At 36.2% G+C, this 24,753-nt stretch overlaps 1 protein-coding gene across 2 annotated transcripts in view; it reads right to left on the bottom strand.

Moving 5' to 3' along the window:
* KCNH7 (potassium voltage-gated channel subfamily H member 7) overlaps positions 1–24,458 on the bottom strand; it is a 213,884-nt gene extending 189,426 nt beyond the window's left edge. For both annotated transcript variants that reach the window (XM_051624143.1, XM_051624144.1), the window contains exons 1-2: positions 24,200–24,458; positions 21,988–22,218 (exon numbers count right to left, since the gene is read on the bottom strand). In XM_051624143.1, coding sequence (XP_051480103.1) covers positions 21,988–22,218; positions 24,200–24,275 — 307 coding nt within the window. In that variant the 5' untranslated portion in view covers positions 24,276–24,458. The remainder of the gene's footprint in view (positions 1–21,987; positions 22,219–24,199) is intronic.
* Positions 24,459–24,753: the final 295 nt, after the last annotated feature.

A 24,753-nucleotide genomic window follows, 5' to 3' on the forward strand; every position in this document is an offset into this window, starting at 1 on the left:
CACAAATATTTTTAAGCTAAATAAAAGTACTTAATGCAGTATATCTAGTCTTTAAATTGGCTTTCTGTACTGTTTAGGCCCTTAATTATTTGTATAACATTCCCATTATTTTTGCTGTAACAGTATGTATTTTCCTGCATAATTCAAAGCAGAGTGAATGGCTTTATGGCTGAGTTCATAGTAAGTTTCTAAGCTGTCCAGGAAGCCATGAGTTCAAGTTCCACCCCAAGACTTGGACACAAACCCAGGAGTGATACCGCAATGCAGTATTAGAGATAATACTGCATTTGATGTTCATTCTTTAGGATAAAATGTTAAGCTTGTGTTTGCTTCATTAACCTTGAGTAGTGGTTTTGTGGAAGTGCTTCAAAATTATGCTTTTATAAAGAATATGTAATAACCCTGTTGCCTGGTCAGCTGGCATTTCTCCTCCTACTCAATATTTTAAAGTTCTCTTACAAGCTGTTAGTGAGCACAAAGTAGTTGTTCTTTTACACATCTGAAAGGTATGTCACTATTTTGGGAAGTACTTAGAGATGAGTATGAATGTACCAGGTCACATTCTAGTTTTGCACTTCTGACACTCTTTTTGGGCCGCAGAGTTTTTAAGGAAGAATGCGCACTGGAGCAACAAAGAGTTGTGGTGATCTGGGGCACTGCAGTAAAAGCCCTGCCATCTTCTAAATGGGCATAACATGGAACACTGTGCCAGTAAATAGGCGAGCTTGTATTACCATCCACCAACTCTTTGCCTAAAGCTACAAAGGATAAAGATTCTTGAATTTTCCATCTACTCATTTTACACAAGTGGAAGACTGGAAAATCAATTAACATGTATATAGGTACCTAGTTAGATTTCATCCTGATCTCTTAAGTATCTGAATGCTTGTTTCTTAATCTACTGTCTGCTCAGCTTCCACCACATGCTTGTTTGCCTAAGTATGACAGAATATTTTTATTCAGTGAAGTAATTTAGGGTATAATGGGTACCAGTCTCTACGGAAATTTATGTCTGGAATTACAATCTACCTCTTTTTAGTTGTTAGTGAAAAATTGTGTCTGAAATGTTGTCATAAGAAGGATATGTGCAAATACGGGTTATTTTATTTTTTCCAAAAAAATTACTGTTCTTTTAAGTTCTGATGAAAGCTTCTCTATAGGAATCTGTGCTCAGTCTTCAGTTTCTGTATATAACTTTGGAACAACTATCACAGCTGATCATGATGTAACTGTTGGTCTTGACATATTCTGTTTCCGCAACTCATAGATAAAACTGTGCAAGGACCAATTGATGTCTTCAGTATTGATTAAAAAGTCAGTGATTTGTCCTGAGCTTCTGCTTACCTGATATACAAATTTACACTGCACCTCAGAGCATAGAGTTAAGGTGCAGTGTCAGAAACAGTGTTTTAAGCAGTAAAACATTATTTTACAATGGGAACTACAAGCCTGTTCTCCATGGAACTGTCAAATGTCTAAAGTTTGCCCTGTGTTAGCCTGTGACCTGTAGTACAGTTAGGAAAATCCTGGTGTTTCTGGCTGGGATTAAAACTAAACACAACTAAACAAATGACAAGAATAAAAGACAGACTGGAAGGGAAAGTACTAAACAGAAAGGCAGTCAGAAATGGATCTCCTGTTTGCAGCACTAACAATGTGTTTAGAAATAGTGAGTATGGGCACCTTCACTTGGATAAAAAGAAATTTTAAAACACAGCCTAAACATTGAGGAATCGTAAAACTGGAATCGTGTCTCTGGGGAAGCAAGACAGACATTTAGGTTTTCTAATATTATATAAAATTATAAAATTTAAAAAATTAAACCATAAAATAATGATGGGTAAATCTTAATTTCGTATTTGGCTGTCCACTTTCATCAATATGTGTATTGAATGAAAATAGCATAGATTTTTTTTTCTCAGTCTTTATGTAATACAAAGGATCATACAGTAAATACATCATAGACTTATTTTTATTTTATAAGTGCTGAAATAATGCTTGCTCTTTTCCAAGCTTGCATTTTGGCTCCTGTGTTTTCTTCTGGCCTTTTTGCTGTCTTCAGAGATGTTTTTACAGAGGGCCACACCATACTGCTTTCAGTGCTTTTGTAGCAGCTGAGTGAGAGGGGTCTTTGCTTTATATCCAGGCAGTTTAACTTCTGTTGATTTTATTGCATTTTCATTGCAGGCCATGTGCCTCCTTATAGCTCTCTTTGCAGAACCTGCCATAGGTACCCTATGGAATTACATGCCTCAGTTAGGTAATACCTGTATTTGAAGGCAGTTTGTAAATAAATGTATGACCAATGAAGCTATATCATTAACAAACAGGCAAAGATTAATCCTCTAAAAGGCAATAGTCAAAACTTCATTTTAACAAGTATTTGGAAATACTTTGCTTATGTTAGTGATTTCAAGAATAACTATTTTTCACTTGGGAGCAATCAAAAGGAAGAGATGTTCTTCAGTTTATATCAAATGGACATCTTTATTATCTGGATGCATCAGAGGGATGACAGGAAAATGTAGTTTCTTTTTATTATGAAGAAATAAAATGGTCTTCCAGTGAAAGACCTTTCCTAACAAAATACCCCTGAGATAGGTATGGTGAGAAGAGTTAGAAACTCTTCCAGAGTTCTTCTGTGTTTTATTCTCTGGTTATGTTGACAGGAATAGTGACACAAAACTGCTTCTGCTCTTAGGAGCAATAGGAGGCTCTAACTGCTAGTTTCAGAGGACTCAAGGCTTAAGACTGGGTTTCAGACTCTTGAAATCTCTGAGTTTTCTCTGATCTGTGCTGGGGATCCGAGTCATATTGGCACCTGTGTGCTGTGGATACAGCTGCACAGCCAGGGGCACCAATCAAAGTAGTTCAGGCTGGTTCACAAAAACCATCTGTGAAATTTACAGCTAATTCCCAAACCAGCTGGTAACGTGCTCTTCAGTACACCTTGCTTATCCTCTCCTGGAAGTCCCTGTACTGTACCAAAGATGATGAATGGTGTCCTGTTTGTGATGAAGCAGCAGCAGCAGGGAAGACATCAAAACTGCCCTTCAAAATGAAGTTTCAGGCAGTACTCACACTACCCTGTCTTTCAGACTTGGCCCTAGAAATCCTTGGACTGTGTTTGGTGATTACTTCTTATGACTGGGAGAGGATGCTTGTCCACAGACATTCTTCTGCACAGCTCCCTGGCTTCCTGCAGAAGTGTTTGTTATGGTTATATCATCTTTTAATACAGAAAGAGATGCCTGAGCACTCAACAAAAACTGTACAGACTTGGCAATCTAGTGCCGTGTAGTTAACAAATTGAGTACATGAGAGTCCTGGCCCAAATGACAGTATCTCTGCACTGTATGTGTCATAAATCAGACCTTCAGAAATATTTAATTGGGTAGCATCAAAAAGGTTCTTGGTGATTTCTATCCCGTTATTTTAGTCACATTTTTTTTCTAATTGATTACTTTAGAAAACAGATTAAATACAGTGAAATAAAAGCACATCAAGAAAACCTATTATTCATTATTATTAATCTACATTCAGCATCTTCCTACCATGCTGCTTTACATCTTACAGCTTTATTCTGCTACAAAAGAAAAATCAATAATTTGACATTTTGCTATCCCATAAATAAATATGCTTTTATCAAGGTTCAAGAGAAAGAAAAACAGTTTAAAACACTTCCAGGAGGTAATCTTGGCTTTCACTCCTCTGTTCTGCCTAGTGTGTGCTTGTTTCATCAAGGTAGAGGAGGGAAAGGGGTGTTAGCCCACCTTTCTGCTCTTCTTGTAAGCCTAGATAAAAGCCAAAAACAACTCCAACCTGAATTACAGCATTTGCAACAATTCCCATGGAATCAATGTGTTAATTGTACTGTAAAATCTGTGTTCCCTGTTCATGCCTCATCCCACCTGGTGGATACATGCCATCCAAGATGTGCTTGTGTGGCCCTTTAGCATGCTTTCTGCCTGCCTTGTGCTAGTTTGTATGTAGGTTATAAGCCCCGTGTGTTTGGAATAAAGACTGTAATGAAGATGCTGTTTACTGGCACAAGCCCAAACCAACTCCAAAAGTTTAGTTTTGAAGATGTTAGGTATTTGAATGTCCAACAAACCTCAGATATAAATTTCTCATGGTAGAGTAAAAATGTCCAAGCCAGTCTTCCTGCTTTTTAATTCAGTTATTTTAAATCTGGGTACAGAGAAATTCAGCAATTTCAGAAATTAATCAGTTGAAACATGACATAAAAAGTTAGTAGGGTGGAGTCCAAAAGGAAATATTTCTGCTGTTGCTATCCCTGTTCTGCCAAAGACTAAAATATTTCATGCAGGCTCATATAATAATTTATGCAGATTCTTTCTTGTGCTTATATATATTTTTAGAGTGCTTATATATATTTTTACAGTGCTTATATTTGCTTTCTTTCCTTTTGGAGTGGTTTGTAATATACAGATTCTCCAGAAGATACTCTCTCTTGAAGTCTGAACAGGGCTTCAATTCAAGTGCTACATCAAGCTTCCTGTTTGACTTCTGCACATTAATTTAATACAGAGCCAAGCCAATTTCATATGGTAATATTGACTATATCCTTGTTTGATAAATAGTATTAGGCATCCAATTTAATTCTAATTACAAAATTATGAGTAATTACAACCACTACAGTAAATATATCTGAAGCTATTTACTGTATTTCCCATAAACTGTATTAAAGATAAAAAGCAACCCTGGTACCAAACCCCATGATTATTCACTTCTCAGTATAGCCACATGCTCTGAAGAAGTGTATTATAGAATAGCAGCGAACTTGTTTATCCCTTCTGTGTTTTAGCATACCTATGATACTTATTTAGGGGTAACATGAACATGATGCTTAAGTAAGCCCAAGTAGTAGCAATGAAAAAGACAACATTATCACTGCAACTATTTCTGTATTATCAATTGTAGATGTTACTGGATGAAGTATATTATTACTGAGTTTGAAAATTGCAGAGGATGGATCCTCTATGATTTAAATAAAGAGAAAAACATTTAACTGTTTAGAAAATCACATTTACAACTTCCCTAAATTTGCAGCTCAGGCTATGTATTCAGAAAAGATCAGCTCTTGTTTAGGCACAGAACGCAGGCCCTTACTTTCATACCCCATAGACAAACAAGCTCAAAATCCTCACAGAACAAAGAGCTAAGTATTCTAATTCAGTAAACTTTTATTGAAAATCTGGCCATGCATTGTAATGCCTGGCCTGAAGAAGAGGTGAATTTATCTCTGTTTGAAAAAAATTACAGGGTTAAAATTGTGGGCACCTTTGTAAAGAAAGACAGTATGATTTCTGCTAATGAGAAAATTGCAGAATAAACAGGTACTTGCCAGGTGTGCTGAGCTCATTCCTGTTCAGCATGTGCCTATATTAGCTGCTCTACTTATGTTGAAAGAGATGACAGAAGAAAAGAAAGTAATTCTATGTATGCTTGAGAATACACATTTCCCTTCCCTCTGAAAGCTGTAGTAACAGTAATATGAAAGGTGAATTGAGCTTTATACACAGAGCTAACTAGAAACGTCTCCACCAGCTTTTTGCATTCTTTTCTTCCACTTGCTTAAATGCATAAATTCTCAATGATTCTAAGATTGTAGCCCTGAGATCCTAAAATTTCTCAGAATTGATGTGACTACCACTGACTGAAAGCTAATACATTTTGCACAACTAAAACAGATTTCAACTTGATTCAAGCCTGTTACATTTTTCCTTTGTACACTGCTCTTGCATAAGAACATTGTCAGCAGGACACACACAAAAACCTTTTTTATTTTTTCTGTTTTTGTTTGTTTGTTTTGTTTGTTTTGTTTTGTTTTTCCTTTAGTAATTTTTTTTTCTTCTGTAATATATACATATGTCCATGAAAGCTAATAATGAACTTTCTTTAGAATTCTTTAATCCCTTCTGGAAACTTTTCCTTGCAGATAATATCTAAGAGATAGAATGTTAACTTTGATCTTGGTTCAGCATCACAGTTCTCATATTTTATTCCTGTAAAATGTAAGACACTATCAGCCTCCAACACGGGTATATATGGAGGCCTCTATACTGCTTGAAATATTGAAAGGAAAGCTGAATTTACCATTGCAGGCTTTGGAAAAAGCAATTTGAGGTAAGGTATGGTAGCCTTTAGCCAGACATTTTGCTTATTCTTTTTGCAGCACTTCAGGAAGGCCGATCAGGTAAGTTTAATGGAATTGTCAATCCTGTGCTCAAAAAAAGATTTATATTTAGCATTACCACTTTAAAAAAATACATAACTTTTCCCAGCCAATAGACCTGGGCAGTTCTATGGTTAGACTCGCTGCCCTGGTATCTAATATTTGCTATTATATTCCCTTATATTATCTTGTATTCCAGGGAGAAAATGGTGATTTCAAAGAAAAATAAAAATAATTCCATAACCCTACAGATTAAGGGTGTAGTTACTTAAATTTTAAAATATCTCAATATTATTTTGCTCTAATAATTGCTTGCAAAATACTGTGTATCTAAAAAAGAATGACTCATTGATCATTAGGTGGACAATCTGTTCGACAAGGTCTTAAAAAGGTATATAATTGGAACAACTTTATCAAATATCTAAATATCAAATATGTGACTGTCAAATATTTTCAAGCATTTAAAATCCAAATAAAAACAGACAAGCTTTTAAGTAATTAAAAAACCTTTTTAGGAATGGAACTTACATTGGTGAGCAGGCTGGGTTTATATTTCTTTTGTTTTAGATACAGACCATAAGTAACTGGGAAGTAAACACACTTTCTGAAGTTTTGTTAGTCATAAGGGTAAATTGTTTTGTAATACCTGTTTGTAAGGACAACTGTATGTCCCTGTAAAGCACAGTTTCAGAAATAAGGCTTAGAAAAACCATCCTTTTGGCTCATAGTCACATGTTTACTTTAAACCAGCCTTGTAGGGCCAAGTATCTTTAACCATTCTCCTTGACAAAAACAAGTCAACATTTGCAGTCAGCTGTTAATGGGCAATCTGACAGCAGCAATTTGGTCCAGTCTGAGAATGAGAAGTCATTTGTATATTCTTATTCCTTTAAATTAAAAATAAGACATGTCACAGTGCTACATACACTAAATTAACCCCATGCAGAAATGCAGCACATACAAGTAGCTGCCCTGAGTATTACACTGTATCTGTTACATGCCTAAATGACTGTAAATATATATTCTCGATGTGTGAATCTCTTGTTGACTACTGAAGAAGTAGGAATGGCTTTGCATCTGAGTTGGGATAAAAACCACAAAAAAATTACCAAATCAGAAATCCTCACATAATACTGTATTGCAATGCATATGCTAGGTATGTTCTCTTCTGCGTCATCAAATTAATTGATTGTAGGGCAACCAGCATTGGTAATGTAACAGCAGGAACTGCTGTCGTACTCCCAAGGTACTTGTATCTCTCACAGGGGAAGAGAGTGAAAGACAGTTTCTTTGATACAGTCTGTAAAGAAGGTTTTATCTATGAACTTTTTAACATCACATTAGGATGGTTAAAAATAAAATCCAGCATGAAACAAACAGATTTGTAAGTGTCAAATATGCAAGCAGTATGAAGAAAAAATATCTTAATATTAAAATTAAAAATTAAATATTCCATGCTATTGTAGTCAGTGGAAGTACATTTAATGAAGATTATCAGCACCTTCAAACAGCACTTAAACTCACCATTAATAATACTCATTTAATTGTCACATTGTATTTGTTTAATGGTCCTTGTCTATATATAAAGAACTGAAAGAAAACACACAATGGATTACAGATCTAGTTGTCTAGATGTGGTGCTTGGGGATATGTCTTAGTGCTGGGCTTGGTAGAGTAGGGTTAATGGTAGGACTAGATGATCTTAAAGGTATTTTCCAACTTAAGTCCTTCTATGATACTATCTGAATAGTCTGTCAGACTGCCCAGCAGAGGTGACTTAAACCACAGAGATAATTTTTCAGTTATCTTTTTCAACACCCTCAGATGTAATCACATCCCTAAATGATGGGTATTTGAAGGGGCACTGCTTAAAACCAGGGATGCGCTCTCACTGCAGTACCACAAAAGCTGCAGGATTCCTGATGCTCTGCCCAGTGGCCAGCTCCAGCACAGTGCTGAGTGCAATCGCTGCTGGTAGCCAGATGTGCTGAGCTCCTGTCAGGACCTGGTTAGCACACTGTGATATTGCTTATGTTGTTTGATGGTTAAGGGAGGGGTAGAAGGCATTGGCCTAAAGGAAAAGGGCAATATTAACCCTTGGAGGAAATAGCAAATTTCTATCTCCCCTAGTCACTTACCTGGAAGAAAAAGCATAGGACAAATCACTGTATCTATAATTTCTCAAAGAAAATATGAAATAAAAAGTGGAAGAAGATAAACAGAGAAGAAACTGCTGTCTTTTGCCATGACCTACATAAGGTAATGTTAGCAACAAACTTTTTCTTCTGAGATGAAACAGTGTTTCAAGGAGGTTACCTCAACACTAAAAGCTACTACAAGAATTCCACGCAATGTGAAAAATATTTCTGCACATCTTTAATGATGGGAATGAAGTGCTGAATAACACATGCCAGGGACGCCCTAGTTGTTTGCCACTGGCAGCTGCATTTATTTACCAGTGACAGTGGCATTTATATCCCAGTATAAAACAATTGATTAGCTGCTTCTAAAACTTACAACAAGACCTCCACTGCGATTATCTTTAGCATTAAGCTGTTCAGATGACTGTAATCCATGGCAAAATAAGCATTAGGATATTTGTTTTCTTCTTAACTCAAACACATGTTGGTATAAAAAAATCTCCCAAAGAACACTAGGCAGATGCCTAGCAGGCCAGGCAGATTGGCCTCCAATATAGGGTAACACTGAGCGTGTAGTTCCTCATTATAAAATGGGCCTGTGGGAAACTGTTCTTTTCTTCCCCACATATACCATGCCACACATTAATAATAACGTTGGGAAAATACTTTCTGGCAAACAATATTTAGGTTGCAATTTCAACCATCTTTAACATACAATGTAAACAAGATTTCCTATTGCATGTCTAAGTGTACCTAAGTTACGTAAAATTTCATGTATAAAACCTGACGTGACATTTAACATTCAAGTAAGAGGCATCCATAGAAGTAGTACAGAATGCTAATTAGTATAATAAAAGATTTGTAAAGTACCTACATATGAGCTACTGATTAAAAAAAAATAGAAATTAAAAAAAATGGCAACTAAGTCATTAGTTCTTCCAACTTGCGAGAGGGTATAGCTCAAACACCTTCCCTCAAGCACTATAGCAGTCCATCCAAATACTCAAAGAAACCAAGCGGGCATTTCAGAATACCAGGTGGCTCAGCAGGGAACTCATGACTGAGCTCCAGTGAAAAAACCAACCAAACAACAACATAAAGGATGTGGGAGGGAGGGCAGGCTACAGAGCACTGCCCAGGAATGCTGGAATGATCTTGGGAAGGGAAAAGCTGAGCTAGACTTGAAACTTTAGGGATATCAAGGGCAACAAGAAGAGCTTCTGTTGCTAGCTATGTTAGCAGTAAAAGAATAAACAAGTATAATGTGAGCCTGCTGCTGAGTGGGGAGGGTGATTTAGTGTCAGTGAATGCAGATAAAGCTGAGGTATTCTATACATTCACTGCCTCAGTCTGGGAGACATTTGAATCTTGAGACAGGGTTCAATGTAGAGAAGAGGATTGAGTCAGAGATCTCTTGAGAAATTTGAGTCCAGATGTGTTCAGGATAAAGCATACTGAGTTGTATCATCAGGAGCATAGCCAGTAAATTGAGGAAACTAATACTTCCCCTTTCCCCAGTGCTCATTAGGTCATACCTGGAACAGTGCTTCCAGTTTTGGACCCCTAGTCCAAAAGAGATGTTGATAAACTTGAGTGAGACCAGCAGATGGATATCTCCTGAGAAGAGAGGCTGGGGAAACTGGCCTTGGCCCAGAGCCTAGAGAAGAGACAGCTTGGAGGGATGTAATAACAGCCTTTCAGCAGCTATGAGGAAATTACCAGGAGACGTAGACAGGTTCTTTACTGAGGTGCATGGCAGGAGGATGATAGACAATGCTTTAAATACCCTAATATGGTAGAAGGGTATTATACCTTATGGAAAGGTATAATGAGGGCAACTGAGCACTGAAACAGGTTGCCCTGAGAGGCTCTGTGGTCTCCATACTGGCACCCAACTGGACTAAGCCCTAAGCAACCTAGTATGAATTCCGTGTTGCTTCTGCTTTCAGTGGGAGACCAGACTGGACAACCTGAGTCTCCTTCTAACCTAAATCCTTCTTGAATCTTTGAAAATATGATGGCTATAAAAGACCAATCTAACAAAAGGGCTTTTTTCCTACACCGAAATAGTAAAACGTTATATATTAGTTAGAATATGTGCCATGCTAACAGAACACTCTGAAAGCAAACAAGCCTGAGTGACTGCTATTTAAAGATTTCCATGTGAAACAATGCATTACTTGTTGTACAGATTGTGCCAGTTTCTAAAAAACAAGATACAAACAAAGGGTGAAATTCAATAGAGGAAAAAGTTACAATCTAAACTACATTATGAGAATATCCCTGGTTAATATATCAAGTTTAGAGATGAGCTAGTTGAATCTGAACAGATGTACTGTATCCTGCAGAAATATCCATTTTCCCATTGGTAAGTTTGTATAACTCTCACAAGTATCCAGTATTATGGCAGACAGACTTAATTATACACACCTAAAAAGCTGAATCAAACTAGAGACTGATGAAATTTCAGTTACTTAATTGTTTGGAGAGTGGGAGTTTTTTGTTGTGTGTAGGAAATAAAGCTTTGTTCTTTATATGATACACACAGCACCTGTTAAAGACAAATAATGCTCAAATGAGATATAGTTTTACTTTCTTTTAAAGTATCTTTTTGGTTTAAGAATGATGCACAGGCTCTTTATGATTGATTCATGCTTCTCTTAAATAAGTGCTACAGCTATCGCTATAAAATCCAATGTGATACTTGCAAATGATAAGTTTTTTTCTGTTTGAAAAAAATGTGAGCTTAGCAGCCACTCAACTTTCTTATCCACACCTCCTATATTTTTTTTTCTTTGTCATTTATTTGGCAGTTCTATTTTATGTATCAAATTTAGAAACCGTGAAGGGTTAACTTGATACAGGGCATACATGGGAAAAAGATTAAAAAGACTTGATTCCACCTTAACATTCTTTAACCCTGTGGCAAGAGAAGAAACCAGTCTGGCCCCTTCAGCTTTTCAGAAGAACCCCATCTATCTCTAACTCCAGGATCACTACAGTGTGTATCCTCTGAAACAGCAGATTCTCTAGAAATTATCCTTTATTGCAGACAGGACAGAAACGTACATAACCACATCATCCTTGGGTGTCTCTTTTCTCCAAACTGGCCTATGGCTGAGATACTAATTTCAGAAAAACACCTATTCAGTGCAACTCCTATTAAAGATTGCTTTACAGAACTATTCCCTGTTGAATATAATTTCACATTCTTACTCTGTTATCTATTTCTTCGACTTGATCATGTTTGGGTTGTTTTTTTTTTGTGGCATTTATTTATATATACACAATACTCTTGTCTATACTGGGATGTATTGCAAGGTGTCCTGTCTTGGAAAAGAGAGGAAGATAGTGCAAAAAGACAGTAGAGAATGATTGTTTTGAAGTGTGAGCTTTTCAAGAGTAATCTGTCTTTCAAGGTAAGAGACTCACTGACAATCTGCTCATTAGGAGTCACTTTAATTTTTTGTTTCAGACTTCCTGTGATTGAATGTCTTGAGTAAGAATAATGGTTTACTACTAAAACTGTTGTGAAATACATAGAGAATATCAGTTTGTATTCTATGATTCCATGATCTAGTTCTAGATTTGCTTTCACATGTAAAAGTTCGGATCAGTCATTTCCCTTGGAATTACAGAACCTCAGTGTGATCTTCATAACTATCACACTTTCATTATGTCTGATATTTTACTGCCTCTGGACCCTAAGGAGCAAAAAAATTTGTGGATAATCTACTTTCCAGGTAGCAATCAAGATTAAACATGTAGCATTTTTTCTCCATTGTTTCAAAACCAAATTAATTTATTTTCTTAAATTCCTCAGAAAGTGGAAATACAGTACTTTATTCACAACTTCTTTTGTTTATGGAAAAAAGATCCCAAGGTGAAAGTGAAAGGGATTAAGACCAAAATATTACCTGAAAGGGAAACAATTCATTCAGTTCCCATGAAACACTGACAAGTGCCCTTGCACATTCAAATGTGAGGGAAATCATGATTGAAATACAAGCAGCCACAGAAAATGTATTTATCTGGCTAATAATTATGTTTTGCATATGTTGAGTTCTGCACAGACAGTGACACTATTGTCAATTCTGCTTCTGCAGGATCTGTTTTTTTATAAATGAGTTCAAAAGACATCCAGAAATTAATGTAAATAGACCTGCATGGTCTATTGAAAAGCTCAGTCAGATGTAATATTCTTGGTTTGTGTAGCTGTTCTTATAAAATAGAATTGCATATATGTCTGCTGGGAAGAACCATTGTCTGCAGACCATGTATTCCTTCCTCCTTCTCCCTCTTTCAATAAGCAGTAACCAGAGAAGGGGGTGCCACTTGCACCTAGCATGTGATCAACAAATATCACACATACCAGACACAAACTCTGCTTGTAGTTGCAGTAGCAGTTAGTAGTTTTTAAGTAACTTTCTAAGCATTTGGGAGCAGATCCTTAGACTGCAGTTCTACTCCTGACATTAGTTTGAGGATAAAGAGAAGAGATGTCTTAATACAGTTTTGTGGTCACTCGCAAAAAGTATTCAAACTCTGCTTTATCCCTATGAGTTTTTTTCTTTGAGACTCTGGGTCTAAAGCCTCTTCTATGCCACCTCATACTCTTATTGCCATAAACAATTGCTATAAATTACAGAAGCACTAAGGATGATCTGAAATGTGGACCATTCACATCCCTTCATGTGCTACTCAGTTATTCCACAGAGAAGGCTCTGATATTGATATATGGTTATCTGGTACTTCAAGGCTGTTATTCGCTCACATAATATGGTATGTTGTCTGTGACTGCAGAAACAGTCCTTTTGGGAAGTAATTTCTGTTGGATGGACATAGGTGTTAAATTGATTCGTGGTATATTTATCATGCAAAAACAATGTTGGCACTCTGATGGATAAAAGGAACACATTTTCCTTTATCATCATTATTTAAAATGACATGGACTTTAGGTTTTCTTTCTTTCCCCTTTGCGAATTGAAAGCCATTTTTCAAGCAAGCAGACAGGATTGCAACAGTATTTTACCTTAAAAACCATGACAATGGGATTTATGACCACTGAATTTCATGTTCTTTGGAAAGTATAAAAAGGAATGATTTCTTGTACAACAGCCATAAACATGCAAAATACTAATGAGATTATCTGGCATTTTTTCCAGAGAGTAAGGAGTAAAACAGATTGGCACAAATGAGTTTTGAATGGAGGAAATTTGCAAGCTATTTCCAGAGATAGACTTGCATTGATTTGAATGAAAATCAGCAGAGAATGCTCTAAAAAAAATAAATAACCTCAAAAGGGCACAGACTCCAAAGTCTGAGAACAGCTGGGAATAAGGGCTTTAGAACATGTGTGTTTGTAATGAAATGTATTTACATAATGATTAACTGCTTTTCAAGCAGTCTAGGTATAAGACAAAGGCAAAACCCCTCATATATGTCCTTGTTCTGAAGTCATCTCTGCCTCTCTACCCTGTGGATCAAAATGGAGAAAGGTTTTGCCTCTGTCTTTCATCTGTTTTGCCTCTGTCTTTCATCTGTTTTGCATCTGTCTTTCATAATTTGTTGTCTTTGTACATAGTAGCTCAGATGCAGCAAATACCAGTTAGCAATGGCATAATGTCTCTACCAGCAGTGCTCTAATACCTAAAGATCAGGATTTTTAGTGTTGGAAAAATTAGACTTTTCAGTTTAATTCTGTGACAGCTGAATTGTGGCTGCACAAGCCAAGTTTTTTATGTCTGGGTATTAATATCTTCCTCTAAGGCCTTTAGGAGTGTTTCTGGGAGCAGAAACATTCAATTATTATATAGCCCTATGCATTTGTTCTAAAGAGGCCAACATTTCATAAGTTGATACTGTCAAGGATCAGTTTATTTGGGTATTATGATAAATCCTAGTTTCCTGGTATTTGAAGTAAACTCTTGTAGTGCTTCTCTGAACATAACTGACTATTTAAGCAAGACTTTCTGGTTTTCATTGCAATCTCGTATGGCAAATCAGGGATTTAAATGATGTCATGGCAAAATGTAAAAGAAAATATTTTTATTGACTATGGTCAATTGGTTTTATTGACTATGGAGGAACAAGGACAGGAAAGCAAGACATTTCAACAGGTAGGGAAGTACTGAAGGCAGCTGTGAATTCTGGCCTAAGCTTTCTTCTGGTCATTTGCACTCAACTATCAGCAATGAAACAGTTCATAATGTTGAAATTTAAACACCATCTTCAGGTTGTAATGATATGATGGCTTTTTGTTAACAATGAAGCTGGAATATATTCTTTTTGTGGATAACACTTCAGTGCTATTATTAGGGGCATTATCAAAACTAGGTACAATGAGATCTAGACCTAGGGTCTGGTTAATGAAACAGAAATAGACAACAGTACCTCCCCTTTATACTTTTTACTTTGGCTTCTTTTCAAACTGAATGTTGGTATCCTTTGTGGTGATCTTTACTGCTGAAATTTCACTGTGATTACAGAATTAAAGAATTAAGAAAAATAGAAATGCAAAGGCTATATTCTACCAGAAATTTGGCAAGAGAGCTTGAAATGGGATGTCTATGGAAATGCTGGAAAGTATTTTGTGACTAGTTATGGCTGTAATTCTGCTTTTGAAATGAAATTTTGTTCAAATTTTTAAGAAAGAATTCAAACATGCATATTATTTCCTTGAAATAAAAACAGTATACTAGTCTAAAAAGTTCAAACTATACAAAAGTATTATACCCATTACTTCTCAGCTCAGAGATGTGAACTTTCAGAAGTGTGAAAGCAGCTGTAACTATAGAGCTACATTACCCCACTGTCATTGTCATGCATCTGCTCTGCCTAGATCTAGGTTCACAGCTACAGTTCTGATTGCTTTTGAGATATGCAGTTTCCAGAGGGAGTTAGAAATTTCCATAGTCAGCTTAGTCTTGCTACTCTGAATCCTGTACTGCTTAAGCTTTTTTCATACTTAGCTGGGAAGCTGAGAAGAATATGGACTGTATAGCACATAAGCTGAGTCATACACAAAGTCAAATATGTAGGGAATACTTTAAAACTAGACTTTGAATCACTAACATAAAATCTAATCCACACCACTGCTATCTTTTCATTGCTTGAAATCAGAGAGAACAGAACCAATGTCAACATCTTTACTATTCAAAGAACACTGTTCTGCAGCTTGTGCAATACCAAATATGCACAAGGCTGCTATTGGAAAAGCAGCTGCTCCTCCCCCATGACTATTGCAAGGTATGTTTTCTCTGCATCCCTTTTTGATATATGGGCCAATTTGGTGGAGAAGAAAAAAACCCAATTGATAATGCAAATTAGGAGTACAGAATTACTCTCTTATCAGAATGTAACATTAGAAAGGATGCACACTGAAGACTGAAAGAGGACACAATAAAATAATGTGAAACCACACCAAAAAATAGACCAACAGCTTCTGTTCTTTTGGTTTCATAACCCAAAACCAAAATAGCTTTCACTAAAACTGAAAGGAGCATATTGAAAGCAGATAAAAAACTTCATCAGGCAATGCCTAATTAAAAGGCAAAACTCTTCTTCATAGGATATTAGAATTCTAAACAGCTTAGAAAAACTGTAATTTTGAGTATGTGTATCATATTGTAACCTTCCAGTGCCTTTTGACTACAGAATGTGACACCTTTCTTACCACTGTGGCACCCTAATTTCCAAAGTCAGCAATCATCGATTCTTTGTAGCTCAAGCAAAGGAAATTTGGGTCCCTTGATTAGTGTAAGTTGACCCTGTGACTTTCTGAATCCTGCTGTAAAACTATACTATGGAAGTCCAGTGGCAGAAGAGTTCCTTCTGGACACTGTACTGAAATGAAAGACTCCTCCTGATCCACTAGCCTGAAGGTTTTTTATTTGTGCCATGGAGGAACTTAAAACTGTCAGATGGTATTTTTCCAAACTGAGTAAGATTTTTCTTTCTTTTAAAGATGCAGTCAGTAGAATAACAGCAGTTATTCCTCATTATTCCTCATTATTTGTTCAAATTAGATGTATCTAATCATACCTTTCTGACCCTAAACACTGACAAAGAAAATAATATTAAAGGCAATTTAATTTTTGTTCCATTTTATTCAGATACTGTCTCTCATTAGCAGGAATACATGAATGGGAAAAAAATAATCATTTATAAAAGCTCCCTTGTTATTGGAAATAAATTCATCTTAGCCTGAGAAGTAAAAAGAATATATTGGAAAGCCAAGGAATTGAATAATATGGTTATAACTGGCCCATAAATAAACCTACTTAGTATATCTGAGAGCTGCATTATCATAATCATTAGGTATCCTGTGTGAAATACGAATAAGAAGAGACCCCCACTTCTGGGCAGGCACAGGAACCACAACTGAATGGGGATGGCTAAATGAGATCTTCCGATCGTTTGGTATCCACTCGCTGCTGATGGGGTCCCTGTTGCAAAGCCAGAAGTACTAAATGGGACAAAGGACAGTCTTGTCTCTTAAGATAAGTATTAAAACTTAAGATAGAAACATTACACTTCAGACATAGGAAGAGGCCATACATTTCTAACAGTTCAACACTTTCAGTAACACTCCAGATTTGATCCAAGGGTTTTTTTTAAGGATACTTGAAAAAAAACCAAAACACCTTGCGTTAAGACAGGTTTTTTGGACAGCTTTTTGTCAGGGCATAACACTTTCTTTATAAAAATGCAGTCAGATAGTATTTCTTAAACCAACAACTCCTAGAGCAGCAGGGTATTAGTGACTTAATTAACTGACCTTTCTCATCAGCTCCAGTTAAGGCATTGAATCTACAGCCAAAACTGCATTTGCTGACCCTTATGTTAGAGCTAATCTATGGGGACTTGACATACAGGCCAGGGTCTTTCTTTTCAGTTGTATTTTAAATTGATTTTTAGGTTCACAGTATTTATAGAAAACAAACAGGAGATAAAACACTTATGCTATCTGAAGTCTAGATTATTCCCTTCTAAATGAAGTACTGATCTTTCTATTTAAGAACACCTAATACCATTTTCAGTTTATTTTGTCAGGCTGTTTATACATTTATTTTCCTTTCTTATCTTCAAAAAAGAGCTCAAAAGGCCTTAAAATATTAGTTTGGAATCTTACTCTCTTTTGAAAATACAAATATGTTTAATTTGCCATCAAGTGCAGCAAATTACATTACTCAAACTGTAAGTAGCAAGTAATTTGAGATTTGTAAACACTTTGCAAATAATAGCTTAATCTTATCTTTGCTCTAACCTATACTTGTCTGTAGTGCTTCTTATTGCTAGGATATCTGATGAGTATAGGGTAAACTTAAATGATCTTACCTCCCTTTAACAGGTATACTGTCCTTAGAAATAGCCCACTGTTGTCCACAAAGTGCAGAATAAGAAGTAAAAAATATTAAGTGTGATACAATCCTTTCTGATTATCATATATCCATTCTCAATCCCAAAATAATTACTTTTTATGTCAAAAGCTTTACAGCTTTACCACCTCAAGCAATATTTTGCAGCTGTCAAGAATGATTTATGCAATAATGACTTAAACTGCAAAATAGAGTCCTCAAAAGAGCTGTCAAACATTTTAACACAAATAACTATTAAAATAAGAATTTATTCTCTATATAAACAATATCTTACCTTCAACTGTAGTACAGATCATATAGCTATATGACTTGTGAAAATGCAATTGTGAGAGAGTGAGGAATATCCTACACTGTTACTTTGACATCAGAGTATATATTTTTTTTAGTTAAGCAGATGTTAATGTCTGATGGGCAAGACTTTAAAAAAAACCTGTTAACTGTTTCAAAATAATGGTTCTTGTGATTTGTCTGTATTTATCTATTGTTCTTTTTTAAAAGGGATTTTTACAGTAAAAAATAAATGTACAGACTCTTTAATCCTGTGAGTACATCCACTGATGGCTTTGGAGCTTCTTGTGTGATGAGAACCTATAAATTTGGACCCTTAGTTTTGGTGTCCATCTGTTCCCATTAACCATTTTTCTCAGTAATAATTTTTTAATAACTATGTAATCACCTAACGTGGCACTATTCTAACAGGACAGAGGACTAGAACTTTGCCTGGATTGTGTATACCCTTCTAAAAGGAAAGGGGAGTGTAGGCTATATTAACTATCTTATTCTGATACTAATCCTGCAAGCAGAGCTATTAATAAGGCTTTTAGCTGCAAATGTCAAAAACTTTTGTGAAGTTCCATGCCATCTAAACAACTACACAAAATTATCACAAGTATTCCCCCTTCTCATCTGCACCTCCCCACACTGCACAGTGGAAAGGGAAACATGTCCAGTCTAGGTAATGTTTTTATAAAACCCGATACACTGAACTTGCTTTCTCTTTTGACCACTGTATCTTCTCTCTGTGTTTAAGGCAGTGTAGATTCAAGCAACTGCCATTTTCTGAAAATCAGCCTGCTAGAATTTTTTTTGCATTCTTCTGTCTCCTATTCCTTAAACCTGTGATACAGCCTACAGATTGCAGCAGTGAACAAACAGCAGCATTCAGTCTGGTATCACCAAGGTCTTTAAAAACCTTGCACTTTCTTTCATCTATAAAAAGAGGACTATAGACCCGTAGAGAACATCAGAATCCTCATTCCCAGTAGGTACACAATACCATTATTCTAGTGCAAGAATTTCCTTTTAAGTTGAACTTTAAAGCTGTGACATTTTAAAACTATGTGAGATGGTATTTAGAATTAAAAAGAAAAAGTTATAGAGTGATTCTGATATCTGCATTGCTGGACTTCTGATTACAGATTAGCTTTATAAGTGAGGGGTATATGATCCCACTGACATTTGCTTTACTTAGACATATAAAAATAATTGTCAATATATTCAGTGGCTTATGTAGAGTAAATGATAGTGTGATGTTGAATAAGGCTTTATTTGCAATTCACTGGGCATTTATTCAGGACTGTGTAATATGGTCTTCAGAAACTCCTTTCGGTGAAACCTCAAGCGATTCACACCTTCATGAGCTGTCTTCCTCCTCCATATGCTTAGTATTATGTTAAATATTATACAAGGACTGGCTATGAAAAATAATGTCAAATCAAGCTTTCAAGCAGTGGGTAATTCATTGGAGTAACTCAGGTTACTTACATGGTGAAAGTTACATTTCTAATTGTGCTGGAATTGACCTCCTAAAATATTCTCATATTTGTGCACAGCACAGAGTGCAAAATAAGCCACTAACCAGTCACTAGACTCTGATATTTAGAAAATTCTTTGCATCAATTTTGGTTCAGAACATGGAGGAAGTCCTTGTTAGGAATCACCATTCTGTTATGATATACAGTTTGCTCTATATAGAGTATATGTATACTCTCTATATTGCAAAAACAAATTTGCAAATGTGAAGAAATGAAGAGGAACAGTGAACTGTATATTTTCAGTAATTTAGAATAACTATAGATTATGTTTACTGACATTTATTATATCCACCATATAGGTAGTTTCAATTTTATGATACAACATAAAATTCACATCCTTTTAAAACATTTTGTAAATAAATTGAACATTATGTGGCATGAAACTAAAAAGTCTCTCTCTATATATAAATAATCAAGCTGTCAGACATTTACGCATTTGAGTGTCAGATCTATCTTGTATTTTGTCAATTGTTTGCCTGTAATCAGCTACTTGATATTTTTAATTATTTTTACCAATCAAAATAATACACCTATGTTTGTTTAAATTTAGCAGTGCATATAGAGCATATGGTAAGTCCCACTCACATTCTGACCAGTAAAATTCTGCGGAATTAACCCCAAATTTGTCTAAAACCGTTGTCTGTAGCTTTTAAAATTCCTTAACCTTCAAACATATGGACTAGTAATTTAAAGAAAGTATTCACAGAAGTGAAGTTACTGAAAACTCTTATGCAGAATATTGTTTACGCTGAATAATTCATAAATCTCATTTATAATATGCTTCAAAATTAAAAACTAATTACAAAAGATATGGCAATTTTTATGGACAGTTCTACTTTGGTTTGCCTCAAACACATTGTGGTGTGTTGCATGATGCCAGAATTCAGCGTTTTAGAAAAACATATATTTATGGTAATAGACAGATAAGCAGTAGTTCAGTCAAGTGCATTTCCCTCCCTCTAGGTATCTTGGGAGACTGAAGCACTTTTAAATGATAGTATCTCAAAACAGTGCTCCAGGCTGATGGCTGTGAAAAGTTAGCAATGACATTCTACTTTTGCAATATTATTTTTAACACCCTCCAAGTTAACACAAGCCGAAGCTAGATGTGTAAAAGACACATGGTGTCAGGACTCCTGAGAAATTCAAGGCACAGCTACAACAACAAATCTTGACCAAAATCTGCTCCAGACCACTGAACCAGATCTAAGAATAAAAGTCTCTAGTGAGAATGTGCTAAGAAGAATACGCTTATATATTGGTAGCGTGGGTAGAATGGTTGGCCTGAGTCCTATCTGAATTATACGAGCCTAAGCTAAAAATAATATTACTTAAGTCTCTCGGAGATAACAACAGAATTACTGAGAACAGGGTTTAACTCTGTGACTTTAAAATGCGAGAGCATCCCTTGCATGCGATTCTTAAATTGATGCAAACAACATGCTGGCACTTCTCCAGAACTAATTTAAGCTCAGCATTTGAATATGAATTCCCTTTTTGTTCTCCCAAGAGTGTACACAGCAGGAGACAGAAAAAGGTAAACCACACTTATCCATTACTTGGATTAGTTTGAAAGATGGGTATTTCTGTAAATAACCTTGGGTAATTAGAAAAAAAAACAAACCAACAACCCTACATAAAACTATTAGGTATACTACTTTCAAGCGTATGCATTTGTTAATCTAGAAATATAGACATTTATTCATTTTGTGGTCTTAATAGGAAAAAAGCACCAGCGTAGCAGATTTAACTGTTCTTCACGTATTGAGTCTTCACTGAGTAATAAGGAAACTCTTCATAGTTTAGCCATCCCAAAATTTTTACTATGACAACACAATTCTAGGACCACATCTATGGTTCAATTGCACGCACTCCAACTTCAAAATGTCTCATCTCTGAAACAGACTTGTCCCTTTCTTTGTAAACTAATGCTTTCTTCATGATAGGACAGTTTTTGCTACTTTTAACCTTGTTGTACTTTTTCCAGTAAAATGCTGCATTTAAATTAAAACCCAATTGTGTGAGGCAGGCAGAGTTAAGCCTCTTGAAACTGATACACTCTTTCTGTGTCCTGTGAGATGAAACAGTTCATAAAAATTAACATTCACAGGAGGTCCCCTCTATGCTTGTGTTACCTGTTCTTTGTTGGAGGGCTGTTTACTTTAGGAGACATACCTGCTTTAAACCAACCAAGAAATTACTTCTGTTCAACAGTTGCAAACACAGTGGTAGCTTCATTCAGCTGTTACAGTCAGTGTATAGTGATGCACCCTGCTCACCCACTTCTTTCAGGACAGATTCTCTGACTGGTATATGTAAGTCTACTTGACAGGACTTCAGAGAAATTACAACACTACTCCAGCAAAGGGTCTAGCCAGCAGATCACACACACTTTTACCAATCAACTGGTAACCAAACACACAAAAAGTCTTGAAAATAAAAACAGACTTTACCATCTTTGTGATAATAGGTGACTTCTACTTTCCTCTCCTCTGACCCCAGCAGTGCTTGAGCAATTTGGGCAATGTGATGTCTTTTGGTCTCTGGCCCATGAAGAAAATCGCAGGTGCAAGGTTTCTGCATGACATCTGGCCTGGAGAACCCGGTCATCTCACAGAACCCATCATTGCAGTAGATAATAGCACAATTCTGCACTCTAGCATTAGCAATGATGAATTTTTTATCTGCAATAAAAGAAAGTGATGCATTTTTTAGTACTCTTTCAACATTTCATAAAGTGTCGATCGCACTTTTCACTGGGATGCCTGAAATGCAGAGATTTCAGTCATTTAATGTATCTATTTTTATCCATAGCTTTTAAAGAAACTTCAATAAATTTAGAATACATTAAAGATGAAGATAGCTGTCTTTTAAAGAAATAAAACCAGATTATGCAAGTCTTTTGGAAAACTCATTTTTACTTCAAAATGTTGTCTTTTTTAGCTTCACTGAAATCCAGGTGATGAGCACCATCCTGTCAGTCATAACTCCAGGGAAGTCCTCAAAAGTTACTAGCTTCTTTTGGGGAAAGCGGGTCCATGGGAAGGGGGCTCTACTCAAGTCATGGGTTCCTGGGATAAGGTCCAACCAGCTCAGTCTACTCTGTAGGGATTTTCACTAGGGTGAATGACAGCAAGTTTATAATCAGTATTTTAATGAAACTATCCAGAAACAAACATGATTATTTTCCCCCTGTGATTGTTTGATAAGTCACATCTAAGAAAACATTCCTTGGGGAAAAAAAATAAAAATAATGAACATACATGAAAACCAAAGATTGTGATGTTGGAAACATTTTGCACATTCCGCTGAAGTTCTGTGCCTCAGTCCATCATCCTTTCCTAAACCCTCACCTGACACAAAGGTTCAAAAGTTTTCAACTGTTATTGCATTTCTTTCTATTTACCACTCTTACACACTATTCCTGTTGTAAATGTAAATGTGCAGCTTTTATACATTAACTGTTAATAATATTAAATTCTGCTTACTTAATCACACTAGAAGGTCCCTTCCTTTATAAAAGAGTATTTACATGGCACTAAGTTAGCAGTAGAGTTTTAAAAGATATTCTGTCTTCGAACACAGTGAACTATTTGGAAACAAAAATGTACGTTTCATTCTTGCTTTTTCTACTGTCTTTCAGTCAAGCTGAATTTTCACTATCACTTGCCTGGTTAGTAGGTAGTGTTTTATTCTCTTCAAAATATGTATGTACACTTTACTGCACAAAATCTTCCCGAGTAGCAACACTGACTTAGCATTGGGATAAATTAGGACTACAGAAGCTGTCTTAATTTTGTTCTCAAATAATCTAAATATTGAATTGGTAACGTGGGTTTAAGTATAGTGACGTGTATAATCTGGAGTTAGCTGTAGGGGTTTGCACCAGACCGAAACTAAAAATATGCTAAATATTTAAATAAATGTACATACATCAAAACTACTGTTTCTAAATGAAGTTCATTTTAATCATCAAGTGTTCCTTCTTACTGTTAACAATAAACCGGAGTTCTGGCCAGGAAAAACACTTCAGCTTCAGCCTCTCCGACAGGTAGTAAAACTGCTGCATTGGAAAAGATCTCAGAGACTCTCCCTGAGGATGCGTTTGCACTGGTCTGATAGATATTTTAGGCTTGCAGAAACCTTTTGACAGCTATATTAAAATGCAGTCATGACAACAAGGTAATAGAGTATTTTCCCTTTATAACTGCTCTACATATTATGTTTTCTCTAAATCTAAGTTTAACTGTTATGCTTTGTTTTGAAAATACAACGATAGTTTATGTAATAACAGCAATAACAACAACAATAACAACAAATCTAGCTGATTTTTTTAGACATTGCACAGGCAGCACGGATGTACATTCTGCTTTTAGAGAGATCTCACCGGTTCAGAAGGTAAGAGATACAACTTCTATAGCAATACAATACGGATACAGTAAAAAGTAAAAACTATGCTTTGGAAAGGGGGAGAAAAGCCCATTAATTCAAATAGGTAATCTGTATTCTAGATCAAAAACAACATTACTTCTGCCAGGGATCCCCTCCTTACCTCGAGGGTTTTCTTTCCGAGCTATAAACTTAAAACAGGCTGGAGCTGCTGTCCATTTAGTCACAAGCAGAATGAAACTACTGTAGCAAAATAGATAGAAAGAGAGAACTTACTTTGCCCTTCAAATTTTCGTATGATTGTACCCAAAAATGTATTTTGTGGTGCCACATGACCTCTGCGAACAGGCATGTTTGTACAGGTCTTCGGTTTTCTGTGCACAATGACTTCTCCAAGGATCTCCTACACGGCTCCAGCCCAAAGCACCGAGCCAGCTACCCTCTGTGACAAATCATCGTCCTCTGGAGCTCGGAAATCTCTTCCCATTAGCACCACTTCTAGATACACGCTTTTCCTATCGGAGTCAGATCCATCCCTCAGTTTCTTTCTTTTTCTTTCTTTCTTTCCTTGCTTTCTTTTCTATTTTTTTTTTTCCTGGAGGAGCTCGGACGCTATTGTCTGGGGCGGGTAGGGGTGGGGTAAGCAGCCGGAGGTGGGGGGAAAGATTACAAGGGTAATCGATCTCTAGCACCAAACACCGCCAATTTTCCAAAGCAAATGGCTGTGACCCGGCAGTTTCCGACGCTGTAGTGATGGTTAGAAGGCTGGAAGACTAACGTTGCTCCGCTGCCAGAGGGAGTGACGTTCCCCCCCTCCGGGCTTCACCACG

Source organism: Apus apus, chromosome 6 (genome assembly GCF_020740795.1).
Source record: "Apus apus isolate bApuApu2 chromosome 6, bApuApu2.pri.cur, whole genome shotgun sequence".
Classification (NCBI taxonomy): Eukaryota; Metazoa; Chordata; class Aves; order Apodiformes; family Apodidae; genus Apus; species Apus apus.